Source organism: Girardinichthys multiradiatus, chromosome 6 (assembly GCF_021462225.1).
Source record: "Girardinichthys multiradiatus isolate DD_20200921_A chromosome 6, DD_fGirMul_XY1, whole genome shotgun sequence".
Lineage (NCBI taxonomy): Eukaryota > Metazoa > Chordata > Actinopteri > Cyprinodontiformes > Goodeidae > Girardinichthys > Girardinichthys multiradiatus.
This window is the reverse complement of record NC_061799.1, coordinates 37,353,856-37,363,395: the sequence shown is the minus strand read 5'-3', so window position 1 is coordinate 37,363,395 and position 9,540 is coordinate 37,353,856. Positions and strand designations below refer to the sequence as shown.

At 38.8% G+C, this 9,540-nt stretch overlaps 1 protein-coding gene across 1 annotated transcript; it reads right to left on the bottom strand.

Annotated features, from left to right (window-relative positions):
* Nucleotides 1–28: 28 nt before the first annotated feature.
* si:ch211-284o19.8 (protein lifeguard 1) lies at nucleotides 29–9,097 on the bottom strand. The gene is made up of 6 exons (XM_047368470.1): nucleotides 8,941–9,097; nucleotides 7,946–8,226; nucleotides 6,863–7,063; nucleotides 6,602–6,730; nucleotides 3,345–3,488; nucleotides 29–304 (listed from the first exon to the last, which is right to left on the bottom strand). Exons 2-6 carry the CDS (start codon nucleotides 8,219–8,221, stop codon nucleotides 170–172), a joined length of 885 nt encoding a protein of 294 aa, XP_047224426.1. The 5' UTR covers nucleotides 8,222–8,226; nucleotides 8,941–9,097; the 3' UTR covers nucleotides 29–169.
* Nucleotides 9,098–9,540: the final 443 nt, after the last annotated feature.

Genomic DNA, 9,540 nt, shown 5'->3' with positions numbered 1-9,540 from the left:
TGCAATAAAATGCAGCTTAATGCAAAAATAATCATTTGTTATTTATTTCTTTGTGTAAATATAAAGATTTTGGCTAAACAATTTTATCAGCAACTGAAACCCAGTGCTGTTAAAATTATATATATTATAGAATTTCATAACTTCAGTTTAGATTGTGTTGTACACAGTATCACCTCCTCCCCAGCAGGTAGAGGAAGATGAGAACTATGTCCAGGTAGATCAGGAGAGCAGCGGTGATGTATTCCTCTGGATTCAGCCGGAAGCTCAACATTCCCATCATCAGCTGACAGTGGACCATCAGGAACTGCGGCAGGAAGGGACAGCGTTAGGCAGGGTGAGAAATTAAAGCACTGCAGCTCTTATAAAAGTTTCCCTTAAAAAGCATTCCTAGCGTCACAGGAGCATATTTATAATATTGCATTTTTAGTTAGTTGATGATTCTGTATGAATGTTTTTAAAAACTGACAAACAATAATGAAAGTAACACATTTGGCATTGTGACTCTGTAACAAGTATCATATATTACGCTGCAGTCTTGCAAGTGCATGAGAAATATTTACATACTGCAAAATGACTCTAGTTATTACTCTACAGCCAGCAAACTAATTTACCTGTGAAACAAAAGTAACTTTGTTGTCTCAGTTTTTCCCGTGTTCAAATAAGACTAGACTAATAAGAAAGAGCTATTATTATTTTTTTTAAAGCTGAAAATTGGTTTATTTCAAACTTTGTCTTTACTTAGTTGCAGTACATAATACATTCCATACCTGAAACATACACGTTACTTTTTTAGAAAGTATTCAGTGAGTTCCAGAAGGTACCAGACAATAGCCTGTAAGTTTCAAGAATGTAAGCAGTTGGTTTCTTGTAGCCAGGCGTGTAGTTAGACCTGGATGTTTCCTAAATAGCCCCGGACTTCTTGATAGAAGAAATTTAGAAGTCTTAAAAAGATGCAGCCACAAAATGAACTTCACATTTTTACTTAAAAACAATCAGGTTTTTTCAATTGTGTTCCATATAATCACCTCACGCTCCACCTAACCTGACAATGAGTTAAAAGGAGAAGACAAAAAATAATGATCTGCCCACTTGCAGCACCACGACTGCACAACTACGCGCACAGGTACGAACTCCATTCTGGAGAAGTCCAGAACAGCAGTTTACTCCAGGTCGACCTGCCTCCTTCATTACCTGAAAAGTTAAACTGAGCGTCTCAAACAGGGATCATTTCAGAGCAACCATGGAGCCAACCGGAGAGAAGGAGCCTGGTGGGTTTGTGTTCAGGAACAGGTGGAAGCAGAGCGGTATAACCCAGACGAAGGTAGCGGTAAATCCTGAATGCTGACTCAGAATGGGATGATTGTAAGTTACAGATAATCACTGATTCACCCAGCAAGACATGAGGTGGAGATTCACTCTAATGAGCATCTTCAGGGTAATGATGAGGAACTTTCACCTGAGCTACAGGTGAAGTTAAATGATCTGTGATAGAAAACAGTAGCAACCTTCTCTGTGAGCTTCTAGCTGGATTTGCATCATAATGTGAAAATATCTGGTCCTTTACTTCAGTCAAAATAAAAGCATTTAATCCTAACGTAGCTAAACACAATAAAAGGTCCTTCAGATCAACACATTACATCTCATTGCTGCAGCCAGTCTTATAGTCCAGTTCTACATGTAGACAGAACCAGGTGTTGCTCAATAAACCAGGAAAATATCTCCTGCCAGAAAGACGTAGTAGAAAGAGCAAAAGTAAACCTCCTTCTTCTCTTTCATATCTTCTGTGCTGATTCTAAACATAAAGCTCTGGCTTTAAAGATGCAGAATAATTAAGAAATAAATCATAGCAATTAATCACAGGTGGACCATTGATTAGTTAACTATTTTATTTTTCTAAATTACACATGTAATATTATATAAACTAAACTAATTAAACAATGATACCATATATATACAGTTATTAATAACTGTAATATTAGTACTGATACGGTCCAGGATGAGGCTCTATGCTATATTTTAAACACCACAACTTAACACCTTTCCTCTCAAAGTGATTAATAGTGAGAACTGCACTAATGTCTCACATGTTCAGTGCAGAACAAAAGACTGTGTTGTAAAATGTTTCATTTATTATTTTTGGCAGGCCAGATTTCTTCAGAAGTGGAATGAAGGGCTGAAAAGATGGCGATAAAAGAGAACAGGTTCATAAAAGATGGAACAATTTTAATAAAATGTTTCGAAAGCTCTTGGCATAATAAAATAAATGTGTTTTAGGATTTTACCATTTGACTAAGATTTAGGAAAATCAACCTTATTCCACTTTCCTTTTTTGAAATATAAGAATAAAGACAATGGAGCCTCAGGAGTGGAACAGTTTGATGAGAATGTAACGTTTAAAAAGGTCATTTATGTAGATGACAAAAGAAGCACATTTATCTGGCCCATAGTAAACATCTCTGAGTTTAAGAAAAACTTTTGTCAGCAAAAATTCAGATTAAGTTCTTTTCTAAATACCTCAAAATGTGTCATTATTTGCTTCAGCAAAATGGTTTTTCATCAGGCCTAAACTCTTTTTATTCTTATCCTTCAGCTTCTAACAGAATAAAAAGTAAAATTATTGCAAACCTTTTTTGTTTGATTCACAATAATTTACATTCAGTCTAAAATCAGCCAGATAACTGGTACAATACGTCCTATATTATTTTAATTTTAAATTACTTTTAAATTGTCTTATTGAAATCTAAATATTTTGGATTTGGGCTAAAGCCCCCAATGTTTTGAGACCCTAAAAACGCCCCTGCTTGTAGGTAACCAAAACGTTTTCTAAAAGTCACCTGTAAGATGTGTTTTTGTAACCGCTGAGTTAAGTGACTGCAGACGAGTTGCACTTACATCTGTGGTTGCGAAGGTTTTTGATAAAGTTAAAAAGAACATTGTGGTTACCTGTACAAATGGCAAACTGGACCCCTTTGTTTACCACTCTGATGAAAGTGTTGAAGATGCAAAGCTTTTCATTTCAGATAGATTGTAGAAGCACTCGGAGAAACCATACGTTCTTTTACGAGATTATTATTTATTTACGTCTACTTTTCTTTTGTCATTAATAAATGAGATGGTATTTTTTGTTGTAGCCAATTATGTAACAAAATTTAGTCAACACTAGATTGGCCCGGTTCTATTAGCAACACCTTGGAGTAAAAAATCACACACATTAATGATGTTTACAATCTACAACACTCCTTGACTTAAAGACGATTTTCGATGAGATCTTCTTGACAGAAGAAGTGGAAATCTGTAACCGGTCATCCATACTGATCATCATGTGTGTAAACCTCTGCTCTTACCAGAGAATACAGCAGAGCTCCAAGACATCCATAGGCAATGTTAGCGATGTGGGAGTAGTAGAAGGTGCAGAAGAACCCAAACATGAGAACGTCCACAGCCAGGATCAACAGCACGCCGTAATAAATGGTGAAATCATAACGAGTCTGAACACAGAACAGAAAGACACTCAGAAATCTCCATCATAATCTTACTTCAGTAAAGTTTAGTGCAGCTTTATAATTGAAATAAGGTCATATTCTATTGGCAACCTTGATAAGGAGACACTTGATAGCCTATTGTTAAAAAAGAAGACAAACCGTTTATACAGTGGATGCTTTAACAAATTAACTTGTCAACCTCCAACCTTTCTTGTTTTTACAGCTGCACAATATACCGAAGCTATGGTATTTCAGATGCTGTGCATTAAACTCTGCGTTTCAATACTACACTAGGCCGCTTGGCTGAACTTGCCTGAACAAAGTGGTGGGGACACGGTGGCTTTTCTTTCTGCTCTCGGTGGAGGAGGACGCTTTTTCTCTGTCTCCCGCACCCCTCCCATATCTGCCCTGCTTCAGCTCTGTATCTTATCTTCTTTTTTTGGAGCCTCTTTTTGCATATCTTCCAAATTCTTAGTTATGGATTTGGTCAGCTGGTCTCTCAATGCAACTGATCAAATGTTCTCGACGAGATGACAGGGTGAAGGAGAGCCCAACTTGTCCGGACGGGACATTTTTCTCCGGATACACGATGGACTCCTGGCAGAAGTGGAGGATTGTGTGTTTGTCGATAATGTCAGTCGAGGATGTGGAAGATGTGTATATAATTGGATGTTTGATATCAGGATTTCTGCTTTTTGGAGTCAGCGGTTACCTGGCATATCGAGAAATTCGGAGAATGTCAGCAGCTGTTCTGGCCATTGTAAGGCTGCCTGGCATGTATGATGGGATCTTTAGGGCGATCAACACTCAGACTGAGATGTTACGTGAGCTGAATCGCAGACTGGATGTGATCCTTAGGATCGCAGGCAGGTTGCGGTTCCTGGACTCAGGGGTGAAATGGGATAAATCTTGGAGAAAGTTGTTCGCTCGGATCTGGCGAAAGACCAGGATTTTGGCTGTTTGGATTCGCCTTTGAGAAGCACCAGCGAGACTCTCAAGGCTGACGGAAAATTAAGAGTCAGCCTAACCCAAATAATTATTGTTTTTCTGAATCTGGCTCCCCTGCACGGCCTTGATGGCTGACTATCTTCAACCTCTCGTGGAAGTTATGTAAATATGACGCTCTGCTCCCTCTGCCCCCTCCCTTCCCTGAGGACATCTGTGGACCTGCTCAGAACTTTGTGGCCGGTTGATGTACATTCCAACGAACCATCAAGGACAATGGCCTCTGTGACAGTGCTTCATGGACTCACTTGCACACACTCACTCGCACACACACACATGCTCAAGATAAACATATGCACCCCTCACACCACCTCCATCGTTCCCGGCATGATGTTGTTTTGTAAATTTGTTGCTTCTTTGTGCTGAGGTTTTTTGCAATCTCAATCTGTATCCTGCTAAGGATAAAGTGTGAAATATGATTTTTTTCCTCTACTTACCTAGTGTGGCCTCTTTTCTCATCTAACAAGGGCAGCGCCTGTGAGTGGGCAGCAAAGCCTCGGTGACCCGTTCCCCCCTTGTCTTGTGTCATGATGTATGTTTGGATGGGTTGTACTGGAATTCTAATTTCCCCTCGGGGATCAATAAAGTATAAAGTATCTTTGTAATGGAAAAGAAAAAGCATCTTTGACTGGTTAAAATTGTTCAATAAGAGCAGAAACCTGCTTGTTTGGAGCAGCAGCTTATCTACAACCGAGAGGAATAGGTTTGTTAAGCTTATCAGGAAGGCTAGCTCTGTCCTAGGGTGCCTACCAACCCAGTGCAGGTGGTGGGAGACAGAATGACTCCGGTAAAAATACCATCACCGTTGGACAATGTCTTCCACCTCATGCATGAAGCTGTTACAGAACTGGAGAGCTCTTTCAGTGACAGACTGATGCATCTAAGGTGCACAAAGGAGCCTGATCACAGATCCTTCCTCCCAGCATTAGACTGAACCATCACTGCTCCCAACAAAGTTAAAAGGTTTTTACATCCCTGCTGTTATTTACAATTTTTTCATTTCTTGTAAATAGTTTTAATCTACAGATGTATATGCTTTTTTAAATTACCCCACACATTTCTTTTAATTTTTAATTTAGCTATTTTTAATAAGTGTAAAGTAAATTTGCCCTTACTATACAGTCTCTTATTCTTACTTTTTGTTTTTATTTATATATTTTCCATCTGAATCTTTCTTGCATCCTTTGAAAGTTGCCATCCTTAAATAATTTTACAAGACAAGCTGGGTTTAAAATAAAAAGTCAGATTTTATATGTGCTTTGTTACATCCCAGCCAGCATGTATATGTGGGCCCCACAGTCATTTCAGGGTTCCTACGTGGTCTGATAAAGTATGGGATTTGCTTTTATTGTTTTTCAGATCTGGATAAATATGGGGAAAAAACTGAGTATGGAAAGATGTTGGATTTTCCATACTTTTTTTTCTTCTTACATTTTCTAAAGGCCAAAAATGTATTAATGCACAAAAAAAATGCAGTTTTACATCTTCATGACAAGTTTCTTCTATGATTAGCTTGACTTTTGCATTCTACTCATCAGTATTTTGGTTTTTGACTTTTGTGACTGAAGGACTCGTTCAAAACTAAAAATAGAGCAATGTCACAACTTTTCGGTCTAGTTTAATTGGACCTTATCTAGGTCCGGTTAAAATGCCAAACAAAGCACTAAAATGGCTGTTTTTATTACATTTTTCACAAGCCAAATAAAAGTACCAAATTTCAAAAGCATTTAGCTTAGAATAAGTTGTAATTATGTATTGAAAGGTGTGCAGGAACCCTGTAAATTTGCATAGGCTGGATGGGTGTTGAGTGGACCTCAGCTGTTTCTTGTAGAGGACCCTATATCAGAAAAACTAGTTTAGCAACCTATTTGGTTCTTAGACGGGTCTCAAATGGATATCAGGAAGATCTATTTAAGTTGCATAGAACTTCTAGGTCCCTCAAGGGTCCCACTTGGACCCTTGGTCCTTCTCTTTGCAGTTAACATGGAGCCATTATGTAACCAATTGATACTGCCATCTGGGGCCCATTATTGAGCCAATTTCATACCCATATGGGCCCCATTTGTTAATGTAAGCTGCGATTTAACCAAAGGTGAGTGAAAAGCGCCTCGAACCTGTGCCGAGAAAGCGATGATTGCGACAGAAATGACCAGCGTCACTGCCATGGTGATGACGACAACAGTGGTGTCATGAAAGGAGGCAGCTGTCCCCACCATGTAGGACAGGCTGAGGGTGACGATAACCTGCATACACAAAATAGATTTTATTACACACATTTGGATCATATGAAGCAAACACTTTATGCTCGTTGCCTTTTACACCTTTACTGTTTAACTTATTTTTCTGTAAAAGGCATGTGTTATATTCTGGCCCACCAGCCCCACGATGTTCCAGGGGTGACGCCTTCTGAAGGACTTGCAGAGGCTGAGGGTGATGGCCACCACAGCAAACACGATGAAGGAGCTGAGGTAAGCCCACATGTTGGTCTGCACGGCCTCTTTGACGACGCTGGAGAAGGTAAACACACAGACCACGCTGAAGGTGAACACCAGCTGGAGCGTCAGGATACTGAACACCTGCAAGAGAAAATAAGAGACACAACTATCTCTTCATGAGTTTTTGTTTTAGACTAAAAAAAGAGAACATGATATTTTTTACTCAAACGCAATATTTTATGGAAAGTTAATAAATTCAGTTAAAACAACTGTCTGACATTAAACCAAACTTAACTTCAATATCAGGTCAGTTACGACAAGCAAAATTATTTCTATTTGCTGAATGTAACTCATAAGAGAGAGCTTTTTTTTAAAATTATTTTCTTCAAAATCAGAAGGTCACATATACTAAGAGGACCTTTAAACAGTGCGAGAAGGCCCAGATGATGATGTCATGATAGGCTTTATGTAGGTTACTTCACAACATTTAAGTTAGGCACACCTAAAACACACTGCTTCCATCGGGGGAAGGTATCGAGGAGAGAATTTGGACCTCCACAATTCTGGTTATCATCATAGGAATGTCCAATCATCATCACTGTTCAGGAAGGAGACCGGTTCTGTTTCCCAGAGATGAAATGAGCTGGTTAAAGAAACGAGTACAGTACCAACATGGGCTTAAAAGCCACTCAGAGAGGAAGAAGCCATTAACCCAAAAGTACATAAAAAAGACAGATTACTGTTTGCAAATTGGCCATAATAACCATTGATACATTTGGAGAGAAAGTGGGAAGGCTTGAAAGACTTGAAACGCCATCCTAATTCTGGAGGAGTTCTGCTGCAGGAGAGACTGATGCTCTTCCCTGAATAAATGGCATCATGAGCAACAAACATTTTATGGAAATGTTGAAGCAACATCTCAAGACATCAGCCAGGAAGTTGAAGCTTCTGCGCCAAAGGGTCCTACCAGTCTCAAATGTTTACAGTTTTAATATCTCAAAGCATTCATTATGGTGCACAAACCTTTCTAACAAATGCTCTCCTCACTGTTTCATCCTCAAACGACAATGTGGATATAAGGGACGCTGTGTCTGATGCAGTCTCTGGGTTTATGTCTTGGAAAGACTCATATCGCGTGCCAGCGGCCTCACTTTTATGTAGACTCGACCCGATTGGAGCTGCAGAGTAAGCTGGGGGCTGCTGCTCCTGGTAGGAATATGGTGGAGGCGAGGATGCATCACTGTAACCTCGGTGGTCTGGAGTCTGTTTAAATATGAGGGGCTCTTTTGGATCTGACATTCTGGCTGAAACAGAAGGAAGCACGACACATATAAAGGTTATTGCAAAGGAGAAGCATGCTTACCAGCAGAAGTGGTACTTTTTTTTTTTGCATCATAGTGGTGAAGAAAAAAGGAAGTAAAACTTGAGCTGATTGAGGACCCGTTCAGCTCAGCAAGAATTGTGTTTTTCTGTTCAGTAAATTAACAGTACATCTGAATTCAAACAAAATGTAAACACAATGTTTGGAAAGACACCAGTTACTTTTTCAGCTTTCAGTCAGAAATGACTAGTTTCGGAGGTTTAACTAAAGAAAATTTGGTTTATTTTTAGGGATCCACCACTGAACAAAAGATTAAACTGCTAGCAATCAAAATCCTGACTGGTTATCATCAAATGTAGCCATTCATCAAACTTCAAATTTGGAAAATTCAATTAAAACATTTTCCCAAAGTGACAAATCTCAGCAGAAAAATAACTCCTTATAAAATGAATGAACAAAGCAACTTAGGTCCGTCTTTCATTTAACTTATGTCATTGTCTGGGATCGTAACTACTTTTATTTTTTGCTTTCGTTACTATTAAAGAGATCTCTCAGAGGAATTATTATGCTTTGTGATTTAAGTAACTCTTTAAATGATGGTTATTATTGGCTAAACAGAGATTTCTGTCTCCAAATATGTCCAGTTAACATTTATTCCCGCCTCTGTTATAGAGAATAAGCTGACTGATCCTCTTACCTCTTCGTCTGAGTGAAGCTCCATAGATCACAGCAGTCCAACGGGTCGCAATGCTGCTGTTTGAGGAGAAAATACTGGAACAGGCATTCACTACGTGCTGATTGGCTACTTAGTTCCACTTCCTGTCTCTTCAGTGATGCAAATTATTTGTTTCTCATGACTTGGTCATGTAAACTCCCAACATTGGTTAATAAGAGATCATCACCCATCAAACTGTCTGGAGATTCCAGCTAAGAGTCTTGTCAAAATATAAGTCCTCTGGGTGGTGTACTTCAGGGTTTTTCTGTTTGAGTATTTCTATGTCTGCATAGGTATCTAAAAAGCAAATAGAGAGTGGAAAACGTTTTTTTTTTTTTCCCTATTTAAAGTCTGACCATTGTAGAAAATTGTCCCATTTTTTTATTTAGATTTTAAAAATTTAGCTGAAAAAGATTTAAGACCTCTGGAAATTGTGGGAACCCTATGCATTTGAGTAGTGACACATTTAAAAACAGGCAGGGCACTGAAATAATCTTTTATGGATAAAATATGAATTGGTTATGATTTCAGGTCTGAAACTGTCTGGCAGGGTAATAAGTGTCGTTACAACTCAGATTGTGG